This window comes from Embiotoca jacksoni, unplaced genomic scaffold, assembly GCF_022577435.1.
Source record: "Embiotoca jacksoni isolate LCO1_2020_lvr unplaced genomic scaffold, fEmbJac1.0.p SCAF_7, whole genome shotgun sequence".
Lineage (NCBI taxonomy): Eukaryota > Metazoa > Chordata > Actinopteri > Embiotocidae > Embiotoca > Embiotoca jacksoni.
The window spans coordinates 1,148,334-1,175,103 of NW_027185425.1; the positions used below are offsets into that span (position 1 = coordinate 1,148,334).

Here is a 26,770-nt window from a genome sequence, read left to right on the forward strand (position 1 = left end):
CAATGTGTCTCGAGTTCAGCATTTCAGCTAAAAGGGACCATGTTTGGACGAGCTGGGGAGGATCAAACCTGACTGCACCACAGGCCTGTCAATCAATCAGACACGCCCCAAAACATACCGCTTTTGAGACCAAATATCTAATTAATGACGGGATTATTTTCAGATAGACAGCCGGAAAACTGATAAGAAGGAGTGACTTTAGTGAACGACACCAAACTGACTTGTTGTAAAAATTGATTGACTTTGTATTTAATGATAGAAGTTGAATGGAGCCGCAGCCCTTTTTGGAGCCAACCCCCAGTGGCTCTACGTGGTATTGCAGTTTAAGACCCTTTATTTTCCAGACTTGGACACTGTGTCTACTTTTATGTACAATATAAAAGGACCAGAAGAGGGCAGCAAGTCCTCATCTGTGCCTCCTGAATATTTTACATCAATGACATTAAAGTCAAACTAAACAAAAATGGACCAACAAATCATTTGTGACCTCAACTTTTTAGAATATAAATAACTAGTTTTATTGAAATTAAAGGAAAATGAAAACAGTTTTTCAACCTTGAGGAACTAGACTGGAGACCAAACATCCTCCACATCCTTTAAATTTCACAGGAAGTCTTTTTTCGGACAGAAAGTTCTAAAATATAAAGCTGTCATGCTGAATTTCTCTCTGAAGAGCCGAAAGAGAGAAGTGAGGAAACGTTTATGGTGAGTGTTGATGCTTGAATTTTCTTCTCAAAGATACAACAGAAATAAATAAATACCATGAAGGGATGTTTTTTCTGAAATTTGTCAAAGTTTCATTAAGATATGAATGTTTGAAGGATAAATGTGTTTGTGTTGCAGAGACAGTTGGACTCACCGTGAAGTCAGGATCCTGAAACCTCGTCGTGATGAGCCGTCCAGAGAGCTACATCAACGGTAAGAAAACATTAATGTTACAGTCAATCAACAAGAAGGTGAAGAGTCAACAAATATTTCCAAACATCAATAACCTGTTTATACTGGCATAATACAACTTATTATAGTTTTACAAAACCTGAGGCCATTAGCAGTACTGTATAATAAATATTTAACATTTGTAACATTTAAACCTTATTCATGGGGAGAACGAAAGAAAGAAAGAAAGAAAGAAAGAAAGAAAGAAAGAAAGAAAGAAAGAAAGAAAGAAAGAAAGAAAGAAAGAAAGAAGATAATAAACCATGTAATCATGTGTTTAAAACGAGGGAAAATGAAGACATAAAGGCAAAAAATAAAGAAGTGATGATATGTGGAAGTGATATTTTCACAGGTCTGATTCACTAAGTGTCAAAAATAAATATGTTTCCTGTTGTTCTAATGCAGCTCACAGTTGGCAGCATTAGAAACTTCTGACTGTTGTTGTATCTGATAAATACGGTAAAATAATAAACACTTAAATACGATCTAAGTTAACTGATAAGTGGTTTTCCTGTCCTTAATAGAAAAACCTTTTTGAAAGCATGTTTTATAACAGAGTTTAACGAAGGACACACTGATTCGTGCAGGACCAGACTTTTATGTGTTTGTTTAATTTGTTGAGATGATGCACAGTTGTTCTTGTCATTCTCCAGTTGAAGCTCCTGAATCTCAACCTGCAAAATCAAAGAGAAGGTCAAAGGTCAGATCGGAGAGAGTGGCCCTGCTGGTTCTCTGTGCTCTCCTGGCAGCCGCTCTCATTGTTATTTACCGGCTCTGTAAGTTTGTAGTTTTTTTGATGCAGTTTAACATCAAAAACAATCAAGTTGCTGATTTACAGTAAAAATCAGTTAACAAAGAAGTTGGGACGCTGTGTAAAATGGAAATAAAAACAGAATACAAATGAAAATCAAGTAAACCCATGTAATTGAAAAAAGACAAAACACAACATATTAAATGTTGAAACTTAGAAATTTTACTATTTTATGAAAAATATTAAAAAAATTATTTGGTCCCAAATTTTCAAAAAAGGGTTGTAAATTACATGAGCAGGAAAAATGTTGACGGTAATGGTATAAAACAAGGATTTTTATACGAAGAATATATAGTCGCTTTATAAAGTAAAAGTAAGTCACTTTTTGTACGCTTTAACTGGCAAAAAAACCTGGTATTTGCCCTTTTAGTCGACACTCAATATCCATAATTATGAATAAAAAACATGGTTTTGGAATTTATTTCAAATTTCATAAAAATCAAAGACTGGACTTGATATACATTTGAACATCACTCAGCCTTGTGCGCCAGCGTAAGTCTCTTCAGGCTTTGCTTTTAACTTTATGAAGCACCGTAGTGGTTGTTGAGGCCGCTGTGCCCCGATCTGCACCTTGTCTCCATTTTATCAAGTCCTCACATTACAACACACAACAGACCAGGACTTTTCTTATCATATCAGACTTTATTTTATTTTGGAAAACTTTAGTAATATCAGCCAAAATGAGATGAAATGAACAAAATGTTTCAGTTTTGTTCTTTTTTTTTTAACTTTAAATCCAGTAAAGTTTATACATACGTCATCAATTTGACTTAATCTGACCTGAACTCCTTTCTTGTATTTAATTAGCGTTTGTTTACTGGCTGATGAAGAAAAATCTCCAAATGTTAACAGAGGAGAATGAAGCTCAGAGGAAAGATCTCACAGGTAAGACCGATGGGGTTTGAAACTGTCCTGAAGGTTTAGTCTCAAAAGTCTTATTCAGCGATTCAGGTCACTTTAACTGTCGACTCTTTTTGGATTCAAATCTAGATTGTTTACAACCGTATTTGGTTTATTTTCAACAGATGAGAGACAACTGATTTGAATCGGTTTGATCTTGTTTGTGTTCGACATCTGTGACCGCAGATTGAAAATGTTTTGTTGCTTCTCTGCAGAGGTTCTGAAATAAAGACATGAACTGGAAGATTCCTGATACAGTTTTGAGTTTGTCAATGCAGCTGCTGAACTTTGATATGTCCTGAAATGGGAATAAAGCCTTTGAGAAATACTTCATGAAACAAAAATCTATCTGTTCTCATCAGTATAAGAAGTGTGACGGATAGTAATAGTGAGTTTTCATTGGTACGCTAATAAGACTGATGAAAGTCAAATCTTTTTATATTCTTTCCTAACAGGAATAAAACCAGGCAGCACGGTGCAGCCTTGGAGCCAGAAACCTCCTGAAGATTTAACTAAGGAAGGTAGTGATTTGGTCTTTGATACAGTGAAACATTGATGGACTGACAGCACACTGCTGTCTTGTTCTAGAGCAGTATGCTGCACCTGTGGGAGAGAAATCCTTTTCACATTATCTCAACTGATCAATTAAAAAGTCACAAACTTTAACTCTGTAACAAAACTGCTGCTGCTTCCAACTTACACAGATATTAACAGTGATTTCTTCCAGCTGACTGACTGAAGTGTTTGCTGTGATCTCTTCCAAGACAGGACAAGTGTGCAGTGTGATGAAGGCTGGGAGCATCATGGAGGACAGTGTTATTATTTGTCCATCAATAAATCACCTTGGGAAGTCAGCAGACAGGAATGTATATTTGAAGGAGGAGACCTGGTGAAGATAGACAGCAGAGATGAGCAGGTAAGAAACACTGCAGGTTCTCACATCTTCCATCACATCCGTATGTTTCTTCATCTCAGCACAGAAAAGTTTTAATCAGCTCTTCCAACTCAGGAATTCCTGGAGAGACGACTGAGAGACCAAATGATGGAACATGAGGACCGGTTCTGGATCGGACTGACGGACTCAAAGGAAGAGGGCAGATGGTTGTGGGTGGACGGTTCACCGCTGGACACAAGGTTTGACTGTTGTGAAAACATTTCAGTCCATTATATCAAAGTTATCCATTTTTATTGAACCCGTCTTTTCTTTTCTTCCTCTTGCAGTTTGACTTTCTGGTACAAAAGGGAGCCGGACAACTGGAATGTAGAAAATCCTGAAGGAGAAGACTGTGCGAGGATGGGAGAGAAAGATGGATCTTGTGACCTGATGTGTTGGTTTGATAAATCCTGCAAAATACCTCACAGACGTATTTGTGAGAAAAGCGCTGTGTCCGTCTGAAATTCAGTTCAGTCTATAAAACTCAGTCCAAGATAGAGAAGGTGGAGTGATGCTATTTTTATGAAGGTGAAGTTAAAACAATGTGAGGACTCACACATTTAAAGATGCCCTGCAGACATGTTGAGAGAAATCACAACGTGTCTCCTGCTTTGCTTTATGTGGTGTATTTAAGTGAACTGTTGTCATACTGAAGAAAAAGTCACAACAAAGGTCTCCTGCAACAAGTCAGCTCTGTGTTTGTGCCGTAAGATGATTTTCATGAACTCTAATTTGATGAATGACTGGGACTTTAAAATACAGCTTTGTGGAAGTATGTCAGGTAGGAATCACATGTACAGTAGCATAAGAAGGCTTCATGTTCTCATTACATGTGTTTAACCAGCGGATTCCCTGATGAAATATATTAAACAATTAAACTGTCTGGTTTCCTCTCTTTGTTTTCAACTTTTAAACATTTGCAAAAACAATTTCCCGAATAAAAACGTTCCGATTTATGGGGTTCTGTTAGTGCTAAAAATATGCTGACATGAGGACTGTTTATGTCAATTCAAAACGTCACAAAACATTTGTCAGTCTCTCCCTGTCATTTAGCCATCATCATTTTGAAGTTGGATATTTGATTCCATAAATTAAGACACAATGTGTTTCGAGTTCGGCATTTCAGCTAAAAGGGACCATGTTTGGACGAGCTGGGGAGGATCAAACCTGACTGCACCACAGGCCTGTCAATCAATCAGACACGCCCCAAAATATACCACTTTTTGAGACCTGATATCTAATTAATGACGGGATTATTTTCAGATAGACAGCCGGATAACTGATAAGAAGGAGTGACTTTAGTGAACGACACCAAACTGACTTGTTGTAAAAATTGATTGACTTTGTATTTAATGATAGAAGTTGAATGGAGCCGCAGCCCTTTTTGGAGCCAACCCCCAGTGGCCCTCCGTGGTATTGCAGTTTAAGACCCTTTATTTTCCAGACCTGGACACTGTGTCTACTTTTATGTACAATATAAAAGGACCAGAAGAGGGCAGCAAGTCCTCATTTGTGCCTCCTGAATATTTTACATCAATGACATTAAAGTCAAACTAAACAAAAATGGACCAACAAATCATTTGTGACCTCAACTTTTTAGAATATAAATAACTAGTTTTATTGAAATTAAAGGAAAATGAAAACAGTTTTTCAACCTTGAGGAACTAGACTCGAGACCAAACCTCCTCCACATCCTTTAAATTTAACAGGAAGGTTTTTTTTGGACAGAAAGTTATGAAACATAAAGCTGTCATGCTGAATTTCTCTATGAAGAGCCGAAAGAGAGAAGTGAGGAAACGTTTATGGTGAGTGTTGATGCTTGAATTTTCTTCTAAAAGATACAACAGAAATAAATAAATACCACGAAGGGATGTTTTTTCTGAAATTTGTCAAGGTTTCATTAAGATATGAACGTTTGAAGGATAAATGTGTTTGTGTTGCAGAGACAGTTGGACTCACCGTGAAGTCAGGATCCTGAAACCTCGTCGTGATGAGCCGTCCAGAGAGCTACATCAACGGTAAGAAAACATTAATGTTACAGTAAATCAACAAGAAGGTGAACAGTCAACATATATTTCCAAACATTAATAACCTGTTTATACTGGCATAATACAACTTATTATAGTTTTACAAAACCTGAGGCCATTAGCAGTGTTGTATCATAACTATACAACGTTTGTAACATTTAAACCTTATTCATGGGGAGAAAGAAAGAAAGATAATAAACCATGTAATCATGTGTTTAAAACGAGGGAAAATGAAGACATAAAGGCAAAAAATAAAGAAGTGATGATATGTAGAAGTGATATTTTCACAGGTCTGATTCGCTAAGTGTCAAAAATAAATATCTTGTTTCCTGTTGTTCTAATGCAGCTCACAGTTGGCAGCATTAGAAATTTCTGACTGTTGTTGTATCTGATAAATACTGTCAAATAATAAACACTTAAATATGATTTAAGTTAACTGATAAGTGGTTTTCCTGTCCTTAATAGAAAAACCTTTTTGAAAGCATGTTTTATAACAGAGTTTAACGATGGACACACTGATTCGTGCAGGACCAGACTTTTATGTGTTTGTTTAATTTGTTGAGATGATGCACAGTTGTTCTCTTCATTCTCCAGTTGAAGCTCCTGAATCTCAACCTGCAAAATCAAAGAGAAGGTCAAAGGTCAGATCGGAGAGAGTGGCCCTGCTGGTTCTCTGTGCTCTCCTGGCAGCCGCTCTCATTGTTATTTACCGGCTCTGTAAGTTTGTAGTTTTATTGATGCAGTTTAACATCAAAAACAATCAAGTTGCTGATTTACAGTAAAAATCAGTTAACAAAGAAGTTGGGACGCTGTGTAAAATGGAAATAAAAACAGAATACAAATGAAAATCAAGTAAACCCATGTAATTGAAAAAAGACAAAACACAACATATTAAATGTTGAAACTGAGAAACATGAAAAATATTCTCATTTATATTTCGGTGCCAACTTTTTTGGAAAGAGGGTTATGATGGGATTTACAAAATGTTTCAGTTTTGTTCTTTTTTGAACTTTAAATCGAGTAAAGTTTAAAAATACATCATCAATTTGACTTAATCTGACCTGAACTCCTTTCTTGTATTTAATTAGCGTTTGTTTACTGGCTGATGAAGAAAAATCTCACAGGTAAGACCGATGGGGTTTGAAACTGTCCTGAAGGTTTGTCTCAAAAGTCTTATTCAGCGATTCAGGTCACTTTAACTGTCGACTCTTTTTGGATTCAAATCTAGATTGTTTACAACCGTATTTGGTTTATTTACAACAGATGAGAGACAACTGATTTGAATCGGTTTGATCTTGTTTGTGTTCGACATCTGTGACCACAGATTGAAAATGTTTTGTTGCTTCTCTGCAGAGGTTCTGAAATAAAGACATGAACTTGAAGATTCCTGATACAGTTTTGAGTTTGTCAATGCAGCTGCTGAACTTTGATATGTCCTGAAATGGGAATAAAGCCTTTGAGAAATACTTCATGAAACAAAAATCTATCTGTTCTCATCAGTATAAGAAGTGTGACGAATAGTAATAGTGAGTTTTCATTGGCACGCTAATAAGACTGACGAAAGTCAAATCTTTTTATATTCTTTCCTAACAGGAATAAAACCAGGCAGCACGGTGCAGCCTTGGAGCCAGAAACCTCCTGAAGTAAAACTAAAGAAGTTAGGGATTTGGTCTTTTATACAGTGAAACATTGATGGACTGACAGCACACTGCTGTCTTGTTCTAGAGCAGTATGCTGCACCTGTGGGAGAGAAATCCTTTTCACATTATCTCAACTGATCAATTAAAAAGTCACAAACTTTAACTCTGTAACAAAACTGCTGCTGCTTCCAACTTACACAGATATTAACAGTGATTTCTTCCAACTGACTGACTGAAATGTTTGCTGTGATCTCTTCCAAGACAGGACATGTGGGCAGTGTGATGAAGACTGGGAGCAACATGGAGGACAGTGTTATTATTTCTCCATCAATAAATTAACCTGGCAAGTTAGCAGACAGGAATGTATATTTGAAGGAGGAGACCTGGTGAAGATAGACAGCAGAGATGAGCAGGTAAGAAACACTGCAGGTTCTCACATCTTCCATCACATCCGTATGTTTCTTCATCTCAGCACAGAAAAGTTTTAATCAGCTCTTCCAACTCAGGAATTCCTGGCGAGACGACTGAGAGATCAAATGATGGAACATGAGGACCGGTTCTGGATCGGACTGACGGACTCAAAGGAAGAGGGCAGATGGTTGTGGGTGGACGGTTCACCGCTGGACACAAGGTTTGACTGTTGTGAAAATATTTCAGTCCATTATATCAAAGTTATCCATTTTTATTGAACCCGTCTTTTCTTTTCTTCCTCTTGCAGTTTGACTTTCTGGTACAAAAGGGAGCCGAACAACTGGAATATAGAAAATCCTGAAGGAGAAGACTGTGTGAGGATGGGAGAGAAAGATGGATCTCATGACCTGATGTGTTGGTTTGATAAATCCTGCGAAGAACCTCACAGACGTATTTGTGAGAAAAGCGCTGTGTCCGTCTGAAATTCAGTTCAGTCTATAAAACTCAGTACAGGATAGAGAAGGTGGAGTGATGCTATTTTTATGAAGGTGAAGTTAAAACAATGTGAGGACTCACACATTTAAAGATGCCCTGCAAACATGTTGAGAGAAATCACAACGTGTCTCCTGCTTTGCTTTATGTGGTGTATTTAAGTGAACTGTTGTCATACTGAAGAAAGAGTCACAACAAAGATCTCCTGCAACAAGTCAGCTCTGTGTTTGTGCCGTAAGATGATTTTCATAAACTCAAATTTGATGAATGAATGGGACTTTAAAATACAGCTTTGTGGAAGTATGTCAGGTAGGAATCACGTGTACAGTAGCATAAGAAGGCTTCATGTTCTCATTACATGTGTTTAACCAGCGGATTCCCTAATGAAATATATTAAACAAATAAACTGTCTGGTTTCCTCTCTTTGTTTTCAACTTTTAAACATTTGCAAAAACAATTTCCCGAAAAAACAACGTTCAGATTTATGGGGTTCTGTTAGTACTAAAAATATGCTGACATGAGGACTGTTTATGTCAATTCAAAACGTCACAAAACATTTGTCAGTCTCTCCCTGTCATTTAGCCATCATCATTTTGAAGTTGGATATTTGATTCCATAAATTAAGACACAATGTGTTTCGAGTTCGGCATTTCAGCTAAAAGGGACCATGTTTGGACGAGCTGGGGAGGATCAAACCTGACTGCACCACAGGCCTGTCAATCAATCAGACATGCCCCAAAACATACCGCTTATTGAGACCTAATATCGAATTAATGACGGGATTATTTTCAGATAGACAGCCGGAAAACTGATAAGAAGGAGTGACTTTAATGAACGACACCAAACTGACTTGTTGTAAAAATTGATTGACTTTGTATTTAATGATAGAAGTTGAATGGAGCCGCAGCCCTTTTTGGAGCCAACCCCCAGTGGCCCTCCGTGGTATTGCAGTTTAAGACCCTTTATTTACCAGACCTGGACACTATGTCTACTTTTATGTACAATATAAAAGGACCAGAAGAGGGCAGCAAGTCCTCATCTGTGCCTCCTGAATATTTTACATCAATGACATTAAAGTCAAACTAAACAAAAATGGACCAACAAATCATTTGTGACCTCAACTTTTTAGAATATAAATAACTAGTTTTATTGAAATTAAAGGAAAATGAAAACAGTTTTTCAACCTTGAGGAACTAGACTGGAGACCAAACATTCTCCACATCCTTTAAATTTAACAGGAAGTCTTTTTTCGGACAGAAAGTTCTAAAATATAAAGCTGTCATGCTGAATTTCTCTCTGAAGTGCCGAAAGAGAGAAGTGAGGAAACGTTTATGGTGAGTGTTGATGCTTGAATTTTCTTCTAAAAGATACAACAGAAATAAATAAATACCACGAAGGGATGTTTTTTCTGAAATTTGTCAAAGTTTCATTAAGATATGAACGTTTGAAGGATAAATGTGTTTGTGTTGCAGAGACAGTTGGACTCACCGTGAAGTCAGGATCCTGAAACCTCGTCGTGATGAGCCGTCCAGAGAGCTACATCAACGGTAAGAAAACATTAATGTTACAGTAAATCAACAAGAAGGTGAACAGTCAACATATATTTCCAAACATTAATAACCTGTTTATACTGGCATAATACAACTTATTATAGTTTTACAAAACCTGAGGCCATTAGCAGTGTTGTATCATAACTATACAACGTTTGTAACATTTAAACCTTATTCATGGGGAGAAAGAAAGAAAGAAAGAAAGAAAGAAAGAAAGAAAGAAAGAAAGAAAGAAAGAAAGAAAGAAAGAAAGAAAGAAAGAAAGAAAGAAAGGAAGATAATAAACCATGTAATCATGTCTTTAAATGTTCGGAAAAATAGTAACTCATTGTCAGTGTGTAAATTAAGTTACTGTTATGTTTGAAAAGTTTCTGTTAGTCTATGTAGATAACTGTCGTTGAAAGGTCACTACTACATACACAAAGCACGAGTTCCTCTCTTGCAACAAAGGAACTGGCTTATCTAGTTTAGCACACACATTGATTAAAAGCAAACATACTCATATAGGGTGCAAAGAGCATTGAACCCCTATACACTCACGGTACACAACATGTGACCTTATCTATAGTAATGTAATCACGTGATGTTTTGTAACCACATACATACAATAAAAGGAGCAGAGGGAAGTCTGATTGGGAGTTGGCTGATGCCAGGTGAAGAGCTTACAACTCTAAGACCCTGCACGGACTTCCCTTGCTGCAAGTAAAACTCAGTTTTGGGTCCAAGCCTTGTTTTTGTCTGACTGTGGGTTCGATTCTTATTCTATCAGCGCTATGTTATAGTTCTGAACCTAACATTAAAACGAGGGAAAATGAAGACACAAAGGCAAAAAATAAAGAAGTGATGATATGTAGAAGTGATATTTTCACAGGTCTGATTCGCTAAGTGTCAAAAATAAATATCTTGTTTCCTGTTGTTCTAATGCAGCTCACAGTTGGCAGCATTAGAAACTTCTGACTGTTGTTGTATCTGATAAATACTGTCAAATAATAAACACTTAAATATGATTTAAGTTAACTGATAAGTGGTTTTCCTGTCCTGAATAGAAAAACCTTTTTGAAAGCATGTTTTATATCAAAGTTTAACGATGGACACACTGATTCATGCAGGACCAGACTTTTATGTGTTTGTTTAATTTGTTGAGATGATGCACAGTTGTTCTCTTCATTCTCCAGTTGAAGCTCCTGAATCTCAACCTGCAAAACCAAAGAGAAGGTCAAAGGTCAGATCGGAGAGAGTGGCCCTGCTGGTTCTCTGTGCTCTCCTGGCAGCCGCTCTCATTGTTATTTACCGGCTCTGTAAGTTTGTAGTTTTATTGATGCAGTTTAACATCAAAAACAATCAAGTTGCTGATTTACAGTAAAAATCAGTTAACAAAGAAGTTGGGACGCTGTGTAAAATGTAAATAAAAACAGAATACAAATGAAAATCAAGTAAACCCATGTAATTGAAAAAAGACAAAACACAACATATTAAATGTTGAAACTGAGAAACATGAAAAATATTCTCATTTATATTTCGGTGCCAACTTTTTTGGAAAGAGGGTTATGATGGGATTTACAAAATGTTTCAGTTTTGTTCTTTTTTGAACTTTAAATCGAGTAAAGTTTAAAAATACATCATCAATTTGACTTAATCTGACCTGAACTCCTTTCTTGTATTTAATTAGCGTTTGTTTACTGGCTGATGAAGAAAAATCTCACAGGTAAGACCGATGGGGTTTGAAACTGTCCTGAAGGTTTGTCTCAAAAGTCTTATTCAGCGATTCAGGTCACTTTAACTGTCGACTCTTTTTGGATTCAAATCTACATTGTTTACAACCGTATTTGGTTTATTTACAACAGATGAGAGACAACTGATTTGAATCGGTTTGATCTTGTTTGTGTTCAACATCTGTGACCGCAGATTGAAAATGTTTTGTTGCTTCTCTGCAGAGGTTCTGAAATAAAGACAAGAACTTGAAGATTCCTGATACAGTTTTGAGTTTGTCAATGCAGCTGCTGAACTTTGATATGTCCTGAAATGGGAATAAAGCCTTTGAGAAATACTTCATGAAACAAAAATCTATCTGTTCTCATCAGTATAAGAAGTGTGACAAATAGTAATAGTGAGTTTTCATTGGTACGCTAAAAAGACTGATGAAAGTCAAATCTTTTTATATTCTTTCCTAACAGGAATAAAACCAGGCAGCACGGTGCAGCCTTGGAGCCAGAAACCTCCTGAAGTAAAACTAAAGAAGTTAGGGATTTGGTCTTTTAGACAGTGAAACATTGATGGACTGACAGCACACTGCTGTCTTGTTCTAGAGCAGTATGCTGCACCTGTGGGAGAGAAATCCTTTTCACATTATCTCAACTGATCAATTAAAAAGTCACAAACTTTAACTCTGTAACAAAACTGCTGCTGCTTCCAACTTACACAGATATTAACAGTGATTTCTTCCAGCTGACTGACTGAAGTGTTTGCTGTGATCTCTTCCAAGAAAAGACATGTGTGCAGTGTGATGAAGGCTGGGAGCAACATGGAGGACAGTGTTATTATTTTTCCATCAATAAATCAACTTGGGAAGATAGCAGACAGGAATGTGGACATAAAGGAGGAGACCTGGTGAAGATAGACAGCAGAGATGAGCAGGTAAGAAACACTGCAGGTTCTCACATCTTCCATCACATCCGTATGTTTCTTCATCTCAGCACAGAAAAGTTTTAATCAGCTCTTCCAACTCAGGAATTCCTGGAGAGACGACTGAGAGACCAAATGATGGAACCCGCGGACCGGTTCTGGATCGGACTGACGGACTCAAAGGAAGAGGGCAGATGGTTGTGGGTGGGCGGTTCACCGCTGAACACAAGGTTTGACTGTTGTGAAAACATTTCAGTCCATTATATCAAAGTTATCCATTTTTATTGAACCCGTCTTTTCTTTTCTTCCTCTTGCAGTTTGACTTTCTGGTACAAAAGGGAGCCGGACAACTGGAATATAGAAAATCCTGAAGGAGAAGACTGTGTGAGGATGGGAGAGAAAGATGGATCTTGTGACCTGATGTGTTGGTATGATAAATCCTGCAAAATACCTCACAAACGTATTTGTGAGAAAAGCGCTGTGTCCGTCTGAAATTCAGTTCAGTCTATAAAACTCAGTACAGGACAGAGAAGGTGGAGTGATGCTATTTTTATGAAGGTGAAGTTAAAACAATGTGAGGACTCACACATTTAAAGATGCTCTGCAAACATGTTGAGAGAAATCACAACGTGTCTCCTGCTTTGCTTTATGTGGTGTATTTAAGTGAACTGTTGTCATACTGAAGAAAGAGTCACAACAAAGGTCTCCTGCAACAAGTCAGCTCTGTGTTTGTGCCGTAAGATGATTTTCATAAACTCAAATTTGATGAATGACTGGGACTTTAAAATACAGCTTTGTGGAAGTATGTCAGGTAGGAATCACATGTACAGTAGCATAAGAAGGCTTCATGTTCTCATTACATGTGTTTAACCAGCGGATTCCCTGATGAAATATATTAAACAATTAAACTGTCTGGTTTCCTCTCTTTGTTTTCAACTTTTAAACATTTGCAAAAACAATTTCCCGAAAAAACAACGTTCAGATTTATGGGGTTCTGTTAGTGCTAAAAATATGCAGACATGAGGACTGTTTATGTCAATTCAAAACGTTGCAAAACATTTGTCAGTCTCTCCCTGTCATTTAGCCATCATCATTTTGAAGTTGGATATTTGATTCCTTAAATTAAGACACAATGTGTCTCGAGTTCGGCATTTCAGCTAAAAGGGACCATGTTTGGACGAGCTGGGGAGGATCAAACCTGACTGCACCACAGGCCTGTCAATCAATCAGACACGCCCCAAAACATACCGCTTTCTGAAACCTAATATCTAATTAATGACGGGATTATTTTCAGATAGACAGCCGGAAAACTGATAAGAAGGAGTGACTTTAGTGAACGACACCAAACTGATTTGTTGTAAAAATTGATTGACTTTGTATTTAATGATAGAAGTTGAATGGAGCCGCAGCCCTTTTTGGAGCCAACCCCCAGTGGCCCTCCGTGGTATTGCAGTTTAAGACCCTTTATTTTCCAGACTTGGACACTGTGTCTACTTTTATGTAAAATATAAAAGGACCAGAAGAGGGCAGCAAGTCCTCATTTGTGCCTCCTGAATATTTTACATCAATGACATTAAAGTCAAACTAAACAAAAATGGACCAACAAATCATTTGTGACCTCAACTTTTTAGAATGTAAATAACTAGTTTTATTGAAATTAAAGGAAAATGAAAGTAGTTTTTCAACCTTGAGGAACTAGACTGGAGACCAAACATCCTCCACATCCTTTAAATTTCACAGGAAGTCTTTTTTCGGACAGAAAGTTCTAAAATATAAAGCTGTCATGCTGAATTTCTCTTTGAAGTGCCGAAAGAGAGAAGTGAGGAAACGTTTATGGTGAGTGTTGATGCTTGAATTTTCTTCTAAAAGATACAACAGAAATAAATAAATACCATGAAGGGATGTTTTTTTTCTGAAATTTGTCAAAGTTTCATTAAGATATGAACGTTTGAAGGATAAATGTGTTTGTGTTGCAGAGACAGTTGGACTCACCGTGAAGTCAGGATCCTGAAACCTCGTCGTGATGAGCCGTCCAGCGAGCTACATTAACGGTAAGAAAACATTAATGTTACAGTAAATCAACAAGAAGGTGAAGAGTCAACAAATATTTCCAAACATCAACAACCTGTTTATACTGGCATAATACAACTTATTATAGTTTTACAAAACCTGAGGCCATTAGCAGTGTTGTATCATAACTATACAACATTTGTAACATTTAAACCTTATTCATGGGGAGAAAGAAAGAAAGAAAGAAAGAAAGAAAGAAAGAAAGAAAGAAAGAAAGAAAGAAAGAAAGAAAGAAAGAAAGAAAGATGATAATAAACCATGTAATCATGTGTTTAAAACGAGGGAAAATGAAGACATAAAAGAAAAAAATAAAGAAGTGATGACACATAGAAGTGATATTTTCACAGGTCTGATTCACTAAGTGTCAAAAATAAATATCTTGTTTCCTGTTGTTCTAATGCAGCTCACAGTTGGCAGCATTAGAAACTTCTGACTGTTGTTGTATCTGATAAATACTGTCAAATAATAAACACTTAAATATGATTTAAGTTAACTGATAAGTGGTTTTCCTGTCCTTAATAGAAAAACCTTTTTGAAAGCATGTTTTATAACAGAGTTTAACGAAGGACACACTGATTCGTGCAGGACCAGACTTTTATGTGTTTGTTTAATTTGTTGAGATGATGCACAGTTGTTCTTGTCATTCTCCAGTTGAAGCTCCTGAATCTCAACCTGCAAAACCAAAGAGAAGGTCAAAGGTCAGATCGGAGAGAGTGGCCCTGCTGGTTCTCTGTGCTCTCCTGGCAGCCGCTCTCATTGTTATTTACCGGCTCTGTAAGTTTGTAGTTTTTTTGATGCAGTTTAACATCAAAAACAATCAAGTTGCTGATTTACAGTAAAAATCAGTTAACAAAGAAGTTGGGACGCTGTGTAAAATGGAAATAAAAACAGAGTACAAATGAAAATCAAGTAAACCCATGTAATTGAAAAAAGACAAAACACAACATATTAAATGTTGAAACTGAGAAACATTAAAAATATTCTCATTTATATTTTGGTCCCAACTTTTTTGGAAAGAGGGTTATGATGGGATTTACAAAATGATTCAGTTTTGTTCTTTTTTTTTTTAACTTTAAATCCAGTAAAGTTTAAAAATACATCATCAATTTGACTTAATCTGACCTGAACTCCTTTCTTGTATTTAATTAGCGTTTGTTTACTGGCTGATGAAGAAAAATCTCCAAATGTTAACAGAGGAGAATGAAGCTCAGAGGAAAGATCTCACAGGTAAGACCGATGGGGTTTGAAACTGTCCTGAAGGTTTAGTCTCAAAAGTCTTATTCAGCGATTCAGGTCACTTTAACTGTCGACTCTTTTTGGATTCAAATCTAGATTGTTTACAACCGTATTTGGTTTATTTTCAACAGATGAAAGACAACTGATTTGAATCGGTTTGATCTTGTTTGTGTTCGACATCTGTCACCACAGATTGAAAATGTTTTGTTGCTTCTCTGCAGAGGTTCTGAAATAAAGACATGAACTAGAAGATTCCTGATACAGTTTTGAGTTTGTCAATGCAGCTGCTGAACTTTGATGTGTCCTGAAATGGGAATAAAGCCTTTGAGAAATACTTCATGAAACAAAAATCTATCTTTTCTCATCAGTATAAGAAGTGTGACGAATAGTAATAGTGAGTTTTCATTGGTACACTAATAAGACTGATGAAAGTCAAATCTTTTTATATTCTTTCCGAACAGGAATAAAACCAGGCAGCACGGTGCAGCCTTGGAGCCAGAAACCTCCTGAAGATTTAACTAAGGAAGGTAGGGATTTGGTCTTTGATACAGTGAAACATTGATGGACTGACAGCACACTGCTGTCTTGTTCTAGAGCAGTATGCTGCACCTGTGGGAGAGAAATCCTTTTCTCATTATCTTAACTGATCAATTAAAAAGTCACAAACTTTAACTCTGTAACAAAACTGCTGCTGCTTCCAACTTACACAGATATTAACAGTGATTTCTTCCAGCTGACTGACTGAAGTGTTTGCTGTGATCTCTTCCAAGACAGGACATGTGTGCAGTGTGATGAAGGCTGGGAGCATCATGGAGGACAGTGTTATTATTTCTCCATCAATAAATTAACCTGGCAAGTTAGCAGACAGGAATGTATATTTGAAGGAGGAGACCTGGTGAAGATAGACAGCAGAGATGAGCAGGTAAGAAACACTGCAGGTTCTCACATCTTCCATCACATCCGTATGTTTCTTCATCTCAGCACAGAAAAGTTTTAATCAGCTCTTCCAACTCAGGAATTCCTGGAGAGACGACTGAGAGATCAAATGATGGAACCCGCGGACCGGTTCTGGATCGGACTGACGGACTCAAAGGAAGAGGGCAGATGGTTGTGGGTGGACGGTTCACCGCTGAACACAAGGTTTGACTGTTGTGAAAACATTTCAGTCCATTATATCAAAGTTATCCATTTTTATTGAACCCGTCTTTTCTTTTCTTCCTCTTGCAGTTTGACTTTCTGGGACAAAAGGGAGCCGAACAACTGGAATATAGAAAATCCTAAAGGAGAAGACTGTGTGAGGATGGGAGAGAAAGATGGATCTCATGACCTGATGTGTTGGTTTGATAAATCCTGCAAAATACCTCACAGACGTATTTGTGAGAAAAGCGCTGTGTCCGTCTGAAATTCAGTTCAGTCTATAAAACTCAGTACAGGATAGAGAAGGTGGAGTGATGCTATTTTTATGAAGGTGAAGTTAAAACAATGTGAGGACTCACACATTTAAAGATGCCCTGCAGACATGTTGAGAGAAATCACAACGTGTCTCCTGCTTTGCTTTACAGTGGGTACGGAAAGTATTCAGATCCCTTTAAATTTTTCACTCTTTGTTTCATTTCATCCATTTGCTAAAATCAAAAAAGTTCATTTCATTTCTCATTAATGTACACTCAGCACCCCATCTTGACAGAAAAAAACAGAAATGTAGAAATTTGTGCAAATTTATTAAAAAAGAAAAACGGAAATATCACATGGTCATAAGTATTCAGACCCTTTGCTCAGTATTGAGTAGAAGCACCCTTTTGAGCTAGTACAGCCATGAGTCTTCTTGGGAATGATGCAACAAGCTTTTCACACCTGGATTTGGGGATCCTCTCCAGTTCCGTCAGGTTGGATGGTGAGCATTGGTGGACAGCCATTTTCAGGTCTCTCCAGAGATGCTCAATTGGGTTTAGGTCAGGGCTCTGGCTGGGCCAGTCAAGAATGGTCACAGAGTTGTTCCGAAGCCACTCCTTTGTTATTTTAGCTGTGTGCTTAGGGTCATTGTCTTGTTGGAAGGTGAACCTTCGGCCCAGTCTGAGGTCCAGAGCACTCTGGAAGAGGTTTTCTTCCAGGATATCTCTGTACTTGGCCGTATTCATCTTTCCTTCAATTGCAACCAGTCGTCCTGTCCCTGCAGCTGAAAAACACCCCCATAGCATGATGCTGCCACCACCATGTTTCACTGTTGGGATTGTATTGGGCAGGTGATGAGCAGTGCCTGGTTTTCTCCACACATACCGCTTAGAATCAACGCCAAAAAGTTCAATCTTGGTCTCATCAGACCAGAGAATCTTATTTCTCATAGTCTGGGAGTCCTTCATGTGTTTTTTGGCAAACTCTATGCGGGCTTTCATATGTCTTGCACTGAGGAGAGGCTTCCGTCGGGCCACTCTGCCATAAAGCCCCGACTGGTGGAGGGCTGCAGTGATAGTTGACTTTGTGGAACTTTCTCCCATCTCCCTACTGCATCTCTGGAGCTCAGCCACAGTGATCTTTGGGTTCTTCTTTACCTCTCTCACCAAGGCTCTTCTCCCACGATTGCTCAGTTTGGCTGGACGGCCAGGTCAAGGAAGAGTTCTGGTCGTCCCAAACTTCTTCCATTTAAGGATTATGGAGGCCACTGTGCTCTTAGGAACCTTGAGTGCTGCAGAAATTATTTTGTAACCTTGGCCAGATCTGTGCCTTGACACAATTCTGTCTCTGAGCTCCTTGGACAGTTCCTTCGACCTCATGATTCTCATTTGCTCTGACATGCACTGTGAGCTGTAAGGTCTTATATAGACAGGTGTGTGCCTTTCCTAATCAAGTCCAATCAGTTTAATTAAACACAGCTGGACTCCAATGAAGGAGTAGAACCATCTCAAGGAGGATCAGAAGAAATGGACAGCATGTGAGTTAAATATGAGTGTCACAGCAAAGGGTCTGAATACTTATGACCATGTGATATTTCAGTTTTTCTTTTTTAATAAATTTGCACAAATTTCTACATTTCCGTTTTTTTCTGTCAAGATGGGGTGCTGAGTGTACATTAATGAGAAATAAAATGAACTTTTTTGATTTTAGCAAATGGCTGCAATGAAACAAAGAGTGAAAAATGTAAAGGGGTCTGAATACTTTCCGTACCCACTGTATGTGGTGTATTTAAGTGAACTGTTGTCATACTGAAGAAAGAGTCACAACAAAGGTCTCCTGCAACAAGTCAGCTCTGTGTTTGTGCCGTAAGATGATTTTCATAAACTCAAATTTGATGAATGAATGGGACTTTAAAATACAGCTTTGTGGAAGTATGTCAGGTAGGAATCACATGTACAGTAGCATAAGAAGGCTTCATGTTCTCATTACATGTGTTTAACCAGCGGATTCCCTGATGAAATATATTAAATAATTAAACTGTCTGGTTTCCTCTCTTTGTTTTCAACTTTTAAACATTTGCAAAAACAATTTCCCGAAAAAAAACGTTCAGATTTATGGGGTTCTGTTAGTGCTAAAAATATGCTGACATGAGGACTGTTTATGTCAATTCAAAACGTTACAAAACATTTGTCAGTCTCTCCCTGTCATTTAGCCATCATCATTTTGAAGTTGGATATTTGATTCCTTAAATTAAGACACAATGTGTCTCGAGTTCAGCATTTCAGCTAAAAGGGACCATGTTTGGACGAGCTGGGGAGGATCAAACCTGACTGCACCACAGGCCTGTCAATCAATCAGACATGCCCCAAAACATACCGCTTATTGAGACCTAATATCTAATTAATGACGGGATTATTTTCAGATAGACAGCCGGATAACTGATAAGAAGGAGTGACTTTAGTGAACGACACCAAACTGACTTGTTGTAAAAATTGATTGACTTTGTATTTAATGATAGAAGTTGAATGGAGCCGCAGCCCTTTTTGGAGCCAACCCCCAGTGGCTCTACGTGGTATTGCAGTTTAAGACCCTTTATTTTCCAGACCTGGACACTATGTCTACTTTTATGTACAATATAAAAGGACCAGAAGAGGGCAGCAAGTCCTCATCTGTGCCTCCTGAATATTTTACATCAATGACATTAAAGTCAAACTAAACAAAAATGGACCAACAAATCATTTGTGACCTCAACTTTTTAGAATATAAATAACTAGTTTTATTGAAATTAAAGGAAAATGAAAACAGTTTTTCAACCTTGAGGAACTAGACTGGAGACCAAACCTCCTCCACATCCTTTAAATTTCACAGGAAGTTTTTTCTTCTGAGAAAGTTATGAAATATAAAGCTGTCATGCAAAATTTCTCTTTGAGGAGCCAAAAGAGAGAAGTGAGGAAACGTTTATGGTGAGTGTTGATGCTTGAATTTTCTTCTCAAAGATACAACAGAAATAAATAAATACCATGAAGGGATGTTTTTTCTGAAATTTGTCAAAGTTTCATTAAGATATGAATGTTTGAAGGATAAATGTGTTTGTGTTGCAGAGACAGTTGGACTCACCGTGAAGTCAGGATCCTGAAACCTCGTCGTGATGAGCCGTCCAGAGAGCTACATCAACGGTAAGAAAACATTAATGTTACAGTAAATCAACAAGAAGGTGAAGAGTCAACATATATTTCCAAACATTAATAACCTGTTTATACTGGCATAATACAACTTATTATAGTTTTACAAAACCTGAGGCCATTAGCAGTGTTGTATCATAACTATACAACGTTTGTAACATTTAAACCTTATTCATGGGAAGAAAGAAAGAAAGAAAGAAAGAAAGAAAGAAAGAAAGAAAGAGAATAAACCATTTAATCGCATGTTTAAAAAGAGGAAAAATGAGGACGTAAAGGCAAAAATAAAGTGATGATAAGTATGAGTATTTTTACAGTTTGCTATCTGATTCTCTAAGTGTTTAAAACAAACATCGTGTTTCCTGTTGTTCTCATAAAGCTCACAGTTGAAATCATGAGAAACTTCTGACTGTTGTTGTATCTGACAAATAATGAACATTTACAGTTTTTTCTCGCCGAACGTTTACAGATTTAAACCTCATTTATGAAGCTTTGTTCATGACTCCTCTTTTTCAGCAGTAATGAGTTATAATTATGTTGGAATAAAGTCCGACAGACAGGCTGACAGAAATAAACACACAATCAAGTGTTTAAAATGAAAAAGAAACAGGACTTAAAAAGTAGAAAAAGCAGAACTGTAGGATATTTTCACATACTCCTATCAGATAGATGATGTACCAAACTAACCTCAAGTTTCCTGTTGTTCTAATGCAGCTCACAGTTGGCCGCATTAGAAACTTCTGACTGTTGTTGTATCTGATAAATACTGTAAGATAATAAACACTTAAATATGATTTAAGTTAACTGATAAGTGGTTTTCCTGTCCTTAATAGAAAAACCTTTTTGAAAGCATGTTTTATAACAGAGTTTAACGAAGGACACGCTGATTCGTGCAGGACCAGACTTTTATGTGTTTGTTTAATTTGTTGAGATGATGCGCAGTTGTTCTTGTCATTCTCCAGTTGAAGCTCCTGAATCTCAACCTGCAAAACCAAAGAGAAGGTCAAAGGTCAGATCGGAGAGAGTGGCCCTGCTGGTTCTCTGTGCTCTCCTGGCAGCCGCTCTCATTGTTATTTACCGGCTCTGTAAGTTTGTAGTTTTATTGATGCAGTTTAACATCAAAAACAATCAAGTTGCTGATTTACAGTAAAAATCAGTTAACAAAGAAGTTGGGACGCTGTGTAAAATGGAAATAAAAACAGAATACAAATGAAAATCAAGTAAACCCATGTAATTGAAAAAAGACAAAACACAACATATTAAATGATGAAACTTAGAAATTTTACTATTTTATGAAAAATGTTTTTTTTAAAAAATGTATTTGGTCCCAAATTTTCAAAAAAGGGTTGTAAATTACATGAGCAGGAAAAATGTTGACGGTAATGGTATAAAACAAGGATTTTTATACAAAGAATATATAGTCGCTTTATAAAGTAAAAGTAAGTCACTTTTTGTACGCTTTAACTGGCAAAAAAACCTGGTATTTGCCCTTTTAGTCGACACTCAATATCCATAATTATGAATGAAACACATGGTTTTGGAATTTATTTCAAATTTCATAAAAATCAAAGACTGGACTTGATATACATTTGAACATCAGTCAGCCTTGTGTGCCAGCGTAAGTCTCTTCAGGCTTTGCTTTTAACTTTATGAAGCACCGTAGTGGTTGTTGAGGCCGCTGTGCCCCGATCTGCACCTTGTCTCCGTTTTATCAAGTCCTCACATTACAACACACAACAGACCAGGACTTTTCTTATCATATCAGACTTTATTTTATTTTGGAAAACTTTAGTAATATCAGCCAAAATGAGATGAAATGAACAAAATGTTTCAGTTTTGTTCTTTTTTTTTTTTAACTTTAAATCCAGTAAAGTTTAAAAATACATCATCAATTTGACTTAATCTGACCTGAACTCCTTTCTTGTATTTAATTAGCGTTTGTTTACTGGCTGATGAAGAAAAATCTCCAAATGTTAACAGAGGAGAATGAAGCTCAGAGGAAAGATCTCACAGGTAAGACCGATGGGGTTTGAAACTGTCCTGAAGGTTTAGTCTCAAAAGTCTTATTCAGCGATTCAGGTCACTTTAACTGTCGACTCTTTTTGGATTCAAATCTAGATTGTTTACAACCGTATTTGGTTTATTTTCAACAGATGAAAGACAACTGATTTGAATCGGTTTGATCTTGTTTATGTTCGACATCTGTGACCGCAGATTGAAAATGTTTTGTTGCTTCTCTGCAGAGGTTCTGAAATAAAGACATGAACTAGAAGATTCCTGATACAGTTTTGAGTCTGTCAATGCAGCTGCTGAACTTTGATGTCCTGAAATGGGAATAAAGCCTTTGAGAAATACTTCATGAAACAAAAATCTATCTGTTCTCATCAGTATAAGAAGTGTGACGAATAGTAATAGTGAGTTTTCATTGGTACACTAATAAGACTGATGAAAGTAAAATCTTTTTATATTCTTTCCTAACAGGAATAAAACCAGGCAGCACGGTGCAGCCTTGGAGCCAGAAACCTCCTGAAGATTTAACTAAGGAAGGTAGTGATTTGGTCTTTTATACAGTGAAACATTGATGGACTGACAGCACACTGCTGTCTTGTTCTAGAGCAGTATGCTGCACCTGTGGGAGAGAAATCCTTTTCACATTATCTCAACTGATCAATTAAAAAGTCACAAACTTTAACTCTGTAACAAAACTGCTGCTGCTTCCAACTTACACAGATATTAACAGTGATTTCTTCCAGCTGACTGACTGAAGTGTTTGCTGTGATCTCTTCCAAGACAGGACAAGTGTGCAGTGTGATGAAGGCTGGGAGCATCATGGAGGACAGTGTTATTATTTCTCCATCAATAAATCAACTTGGGAAGATAGCAGACAGGAATGTATACATAAAGGAGGAGACCTGGTGAAGATAGACAGCAGAGATGAGCAGGTAAGAAACACTGCAGGTTCTCACATCTTCCATCACATCCGTATGTTTCTTCATCTCAGCACAGAAAAGTTTTAATCAGCTCTTCCAACTCAGGAATTCCTGGAGAGACGACTGAGAGACCAAATGATGGAACATGAGGACCGGTTCTGGATCGGACTGACGGACTCAAAGGAAGAGGGCAGATGGTTGTGGGTGGGCGGTTCACCGCTGGACACAAGGTTTGACTGTTGTGAAAACATTTCAGTCCATTATATCAAAGTTATCCATTTTTATTGAACCCATCTTTTCTTTTCTTCCTCTTGCAGTTTGACTTTCTGGTACAAAAGGGAGCCGGACAACTGGAATATAGAAAATCCTGAAGGAGAAGACTGTGTGAGGATGGGAGAGAAAGATGGATCTCATGACCTGATGTGTTGGTTTGATAAATCCTGCAAAATACCTCACAGACGTATTTGTGAGAAAAGCGCTGTGTCCGTCTGAAATTCAGTTCAGTCTATAAAACTCAGTCCAAGATAGAGAAGGTGGAGTGATGCTATTTTTATTAAGGTGAAGCTAAAACAATGTGAGGACTCACACATTTAAAGATGCCCTGCAGACATGTTGAGAGAAATCACAACGTGTCTCCTGCTTTGCTTTATGTGGTGTATTTAAGTGAACTGTTGTCATACTGAAGAAAGAGTCACAACAAAGATCTCCTGCAACAAGTCAGCTCTGTGTTTGTGCCGTAAGATGATTTTCATAAACTCAAATTTGATGAATGAATGGGACTTTAAAATACAGCTTTGTGGAAGTATGTCAGGTAGGAATCACGTGTACAGTAGCATAAGAAGGCTTCATGTTCTCATTACATGTGTTTAACCAGCGGATTCCCTGATGAAATATATTAAACAATTAAACTGTCTGGTTTCCTCTCTTTGTTTTCAACTTTTAAACATTTGCAAAAACAATTTCCCGAAAAAAGAAGTTCAGATTTATGGGGTTCTGTTAGTGCTAAAAATATGCAGACATGAGGACTGTTTATGTCAATTCAAAACGTTACAAAACATTTGTCAGTCTCTCCCTGTCATTTAGCCATCATCATTTTGAAGTTGGATATTTGATTCCATAAATTAAGACACAATGTGTTTCGAGTTCAGCATTTCAGCTAAAAGGGACCATGTTTGGACGAGCTGGGGAGGATCAAACCTGACTGCACCACAGGCCTGTCAATCAATCAGACATGCCCCAAAACATACCGCTTTTTGAGACCTAATATCTAATTAATGACAGGATTATTTTCAGATAGACAGCCGGAAAACTGATAAGAAGGAGTGACTTTAGTGAACGACACCAAACTGACTTGTTGTAAAAATTGATTGACTTTGTATTTAATGATAGAAGTTGAATGGAGCCGCAGCCCTTTTTGGAGCCAACCCCCAGTGGCCCTCCGTGGTATTGCAGTTTAAGACCCTTTATTTTCCAGACCTGGACACTGTGTCTACTTTTATGTACAACATAAAAGGACCAGAAGAGGGCAGCAAGTCCTCATCTGTGCCTCCTGAATATTTTACATCAATGACATTAAAGTCAAACTAAACAAAAATGGACCAACAAATCATTTGTGACCTCAACTTTTTAGAATATAAATAACTAGTTTTATTGAAATTAAAGGAAAATGAAAACAGTTTTTCAACCTTGAGGAACTAGACTGGAGACCAAACCTCCTCCACATCCTTTAAATTTAACAGGAAGACTTTTTTCGGACAGAAAGTTCTAAAACATAAAGCTGTCATGCTGAATTTCTCTCTGAAGAGCCGAAAGAGAGAAGTGAGGAAACGTTTATGGTGAGTGTTGATGCTTGAATTTTCTTCTGGAAGATATAACAGAAATAAATAAATACCATGAATGGATGTCCACCCTGGGTAGATAGCAGACAGGAATGTGGACATAAAGGAGGAGACCTGGTGAAGATAGACAGCAGAGACGAGCAGGTAAGAAACACTGCAGGTTCACGGTCTCACATTTTAATCACGTTTCTTCATCTCAACATAGAAAAATCTTTTCATCAACTTTTCCTACTCAGACGTTCCTACACAGACGAGTGAAAGACATTATGATGGATTTTCAGGACATGTTCTGGATCGGACTGACAGACGCAAAGGAAGAGGGCAGATGGTTGTGGGTGGACGGCTCACCACTGGACAAAAGGTTTGATTGTGGTGGAAACAAGTTTCAGAACCAAAGTTGCCCAGTTTTATTGAACAAGTTCTTTCTGTTTTCATCTCTTAGTTTGATGTTTTGGGACACCGGGCAGCCGGACGACTGGAAGGGGGAAGGTCCTGATGGACAAGACTGCGTGAGGATGGGGAGGGATGACAGTGATCAACTGAAAAGTTGGTTCGATCGATCCTGCAAAGTGCCTCAAAGAAGTATTTGTGAGAAACCACAACGAGTATTTGTCTAAACATGTCTAAAATTCAGTCAGCCCATGAAACAGTCTCGTTACAGGATACAGAAGGTGGAGTGAAGCATTTTTTCTTAAGATAATGTAAAAACAATGGAAGGACTTCCAAACATTTTAAGACGCTCAGCAGACATGCTTAAAGGTGCAGCGTGACTTTACGTCAAAGACGTTTTGGTATTTTACGTTTTACCACCCTGCACCTCAGCAGGTGATCGTGAGTCACTGTAGCTTCTTGTGTGCCCTCAGTCCAACATGAGAGGAAGAAGGATGAAGGCTCTTGATGCAAATGTTGTCTATGTAATGACAGTTTATAAAAGGCAGCTAATTGTATAATCTCTGTTGAATTGGTGATCCACCACATCGGTGGGGCGGTGGACGGTGTTAATATGTTTAGTTTGCTGTTTGTTAAACACACTTCAGAGGGGTTAAATTAGCTGAACGTGACTTCCAACTAAAAGCGAGTCAAGAAAACGCAAACTAAAACTGAGCCGGACTGAGGTCAGACTAGATGTTACAGTTCTCAGTGTAGACAGTGGTATGACAAGACGTAGCTTCATTTCTGACATATTGCACCTTTAAAAGGTAAAGAATTCTCTGTTTGCATAATATAATCTGATATTTTCCCTTCTTGATCTTCATATAATGTGCTACAACTGGTCATCTGTGAAATATGTTATTTTCTTTTTGTAACTTTTAAGCGATTACATGAAAGATTTCCTTGAAAAAGTTTGGATACCACTGATCCAACTGTTACAGTTTATAAATATAAAAGGACACAAAGAAACAGACTCATCAGGTAGAATATGAAATTAAAGTTTTAAATTTTTTTTGTATTATATTGTCTTTATTGGGAATAAAAAGCTTCAATTCTTTGGATGTCCTGTTTGCGTTTGAAATGTTGAACCCGAAGACCTCCACGAACCGGGTGCTCAAAATGGAGCTCGAGAAAGTTTGTCAGTCATTATGTTTCCCAGGCTTTAATATGATGCACATATCAAGTGTGCAGGGCTGGAGAAAGTGTATTCAATATATTGTATTCTGGCTAATGGGCAATTCAATGCAACTCAATTTTATTTATACAGCGCCAAATCACAATACAAGTCTGAGGTGCAGTCTTGTTTCTGGAAAAAACAGAAATGAGATGGTTTATGGGAAATGTGGTCTTATGGGTATGAAGAATAATGT

General features: G+C 37.5%; 6 protein-coding genes and 1 long non-coding RNA gene across 8 annotated transcripts in view; 6 read left to right on the forward strand and 1 right to left on the reverse strand.

The window, feature by feature from the left end:
- Positions 1-666: 666 nt before the first annotated feature.
- On the forward strand, positions 667-4,458 carry LOC138214630 (hepatic lectin-like). 2 transcript variants are annotated; one of them, XM_069176386.1, is made up of 8 exons: positions 667-705; positions 844-918; positions 1,590-1,712; positions 2,555-2,632; positions 3,103-3,168; positions 3,412-3,563; positions 3,657-3,781; positions 3,869-4,458. In XM_069176386.1, the coding sequence occupies exons 2-8, from the start codon at positions 891-893 to the stop codon at positions 4,041-4,043; spliced, it is 747 nt and encodes a 248-aa protein (XP_069032487.1). In that variant the 5' UTR covers positions 667-705; positions 844-890; the 3' UTR covers positions 4,044-4,458. The 2 variants fall into 2 exon arrangements, with proteins under 2 accessions (XP_069032487.1, XP_069032485.1); XM_069176384.1 differs by lacking the exons at positions 667-705; positions 844-918 and having other exon boundaries at positions 1,473-1,712.
- Positions 4,459-5,356: 898 nt separating this feature from the next.
- Positions 5,357-6,731, forward strand: LOC138214686 (uncharacterized). Its single transcript, XR_011179646.1, has 4 exons — positions 5,357-5,386; positions 5,525-5,599; positions 6,203-6,325; positions 6,697-6,731. It is a non-coding gene; the product is annotated as an uncharacterized lncRNA (long non-coding RNA).
- Positions 6,732-9,455: 2,724 nt separating this feature from the next.
- LOC138214687 (CD209 antigen-like protein C) lies at positions 9,456-13,230 on the forward strand. The gene is made up of 8 exons (XM_069176460.1): positions 9,456-9,485; positions 9,624-9,698; positions 10,877-10,999; positions 11,371-11,406; positions 12,008-12,011; positions 12,161-12,335; positions 12,429-12,553; positions 12,641-13,230. The coding sequence occupies exons 2-8, from the start codon at positions 9,671-9,673 to the stop codon at positions 12,813-12,815; spliced, it is 666 nt and encodes a 221-aa protein (XP_069032561.1). The 5' UTR covers positions 9,456-9,485; positions 9,624-9,670; the 3' UTR covers positions 12,816-13,230.
- A 1,686-nt stretch (positions 13,231-14,916) lies between these two features.
- Positions 14,917-17,178, forward strand: LOC138214689 (hepatic lectin-like). Its single transcript, XM_069176463.1, has 6 exons — positions 14,917-15,167; positions 15,543-15,620; positions 16,091-16,156; positions 16,400-16,551; positions 16,645-16,769; positions 16,857-17,178. The coding sequence occupies exons 1-6, from the start codon at positions 15,014-15,016 to the stop codon at positions 17,029-17,031; spliced, it is 750 nt and encodes a 249-aa protein (XP_069032564.1). The 5' UTR covers positions 14,917-15,013; the 3' UTR covers positions 17,032-17,178.
- A 2,778-nt stretch (positions 17,179-19,956) lies between these two features.
- On the forward strand, positions 19,957-24,033 carry LOC138214588 (galactose-specific lectin nattectin-like). Its single transcript, XM_069176318.1, has 8 exons — positions 19,957-19,984; positions 20,123-20,197; positions 21,163-21,285; positions 22,136-22,213; positions 22,682-22,747; positions 22,991-23,142; positions 23,236-23,360; positions 23,448-24,033. The coding sequence occupies exons 2-8, from the start codon at positions 20,170-20,172 to the stop codon at positions 23,620-23,622; spliced, it is 747 nt and encodes a 248-aa protein (XP_069032419.1). The 5' UTR covers positions 19,957-19,984; positions 20,123-20,169; the 3' UTR covers positions 23,623-24,033.
- An 870-nt stretch (positions 24,034-24,903) lies between these two features.
- LOC138215027 (C-type lectin domain family 4 member E-like) lies at positions 24,904-25,863 on the forward strand. The gene is made up of 4 exons (XM_069176956.1): positions 24,904-24,965; positions 25,048-25,112; positions 25,205-25,329; positions 25,411-25,863. The coding sequence occupies exons 3-4, from the start codon at positions 25,235-25,237 to the stop codon at positions 25,583-25,585; spliced, it is 270 nt and encodes an 89-aa protein (XP_069033057.1). The 5' UTR covers positions 24,904-24,965; positions 25,048-25,112; positions 25,205-25,234; the 3' UTR covers positions 25,586-25,863.
- The window catches only part of LOC138215026 (uncharacterized), a 29,931-nt gene continuing 28,865 nt past the window's right edge, over positions 25,705-26,770 (reverse strand). Inside the window, exon 43 of the mRNA XM_069176954.1 lies at positions 25,705-26,706. The gene's annotated coding sequence lies outside the window, so the exon portion shown is untranslated. The remainder of the gene's footprint in view (positions 26,707-26,770) is intronic.

Bases quoted from the DNA above. Each gene is read 5' to 3' on its own strand.
- LOC138215027 (XM_069176956.1), top strand. From the start codon at position 25,235: ATGATGGATTTTCAGGACATGTTCTGGATCGGACTGACAGACGCAAAG. The intron at 25,330-25,410 runs GTTTGATTGTGG...TTCATCTCTTAG, and splicing joins GGCTCACCACTGGACAAAAG to TTTGATGTTTTGGGACACCG.
- LOC138214630 (XM_069176384.1), top strand. From the start codon at position 1,559: ATGATGCACAGTTGTTCTTGTCATTCTCCAGTTGAAGCTCCTGAATCT. The intron at 3,564-3,656 runs GTAAGAAACACT...CTTCCAACTCAG, and splicing joins TAGACAGCAGAGATGAGCAG to GAATTCCTGGAGAGACGACT. The intron at 3,782-3,868 runs GTTTGACTGTTG...TTCCTCTTGCAG, and splicing joins GGTTCACCGCTGGACACAAG to TTTGACTTTCTGGTACAAAA.
- LOC138214689 (XM_069176463.1), top strand. From the start codon at position 15,014: ATGATGCACAGTTGTTCTTGTCATTCTCCAGTTGAAGCTCCTGAATCT. The intron at 15,168-15,542 runs GTAAGTTTGTAG...GTATTTAATTAG, and splicing joins CATTGTTATTTACCGGCTCT to CGTTTGTTTACTGGCTGATG. The intron at 15,621-16,090 runs GTAAGACCGATG...CTTTCCGAACAG, and splicing joins TCAGAGGAAAGATCTCACAG to GAATAAAACCAGGCAGCACG.
- LOC138214588 (XM_069176318.1), top strand. From the start codon at position 20,170: ATGAGCCGTCCAGAGAGCTACATCAACG. The intron at 20,198-21,162 runs GTAAGAAAACAT...GTCATTCTCCAG, and splicing joins TCCAGAGAGCTACATCAACG to TTGAAGCTCCTGAATCTCAA. The intron at 21,286-22,135 runs GTAAGTTTGTAG...GTATTTAATTAG, and splicing joins CATTGTTATTTACCGGCTCT to CGTTTGTTTACTGGCTGATG.
- LOC138214687 (XM_069176460.1), top strand. From the start codon at position 9,671: ATGAGCCGTCCAGAGAGCTACATCAACG. The intron at 12,336-12,428 runs GTAAGAAACACT...CTTCCAACTCAG, and splicing joins TAGACAGCAGAGATGAGCAG to GAATTCCTGGAGAGACGACT. The intron at 12,554-12,640 runs GTTTGACTGTTG...TTCCTCTTGCAG, and splicing joins GGTTCACCGCTGAACACAAG to TTTGACTTTCTGGTACAAAA.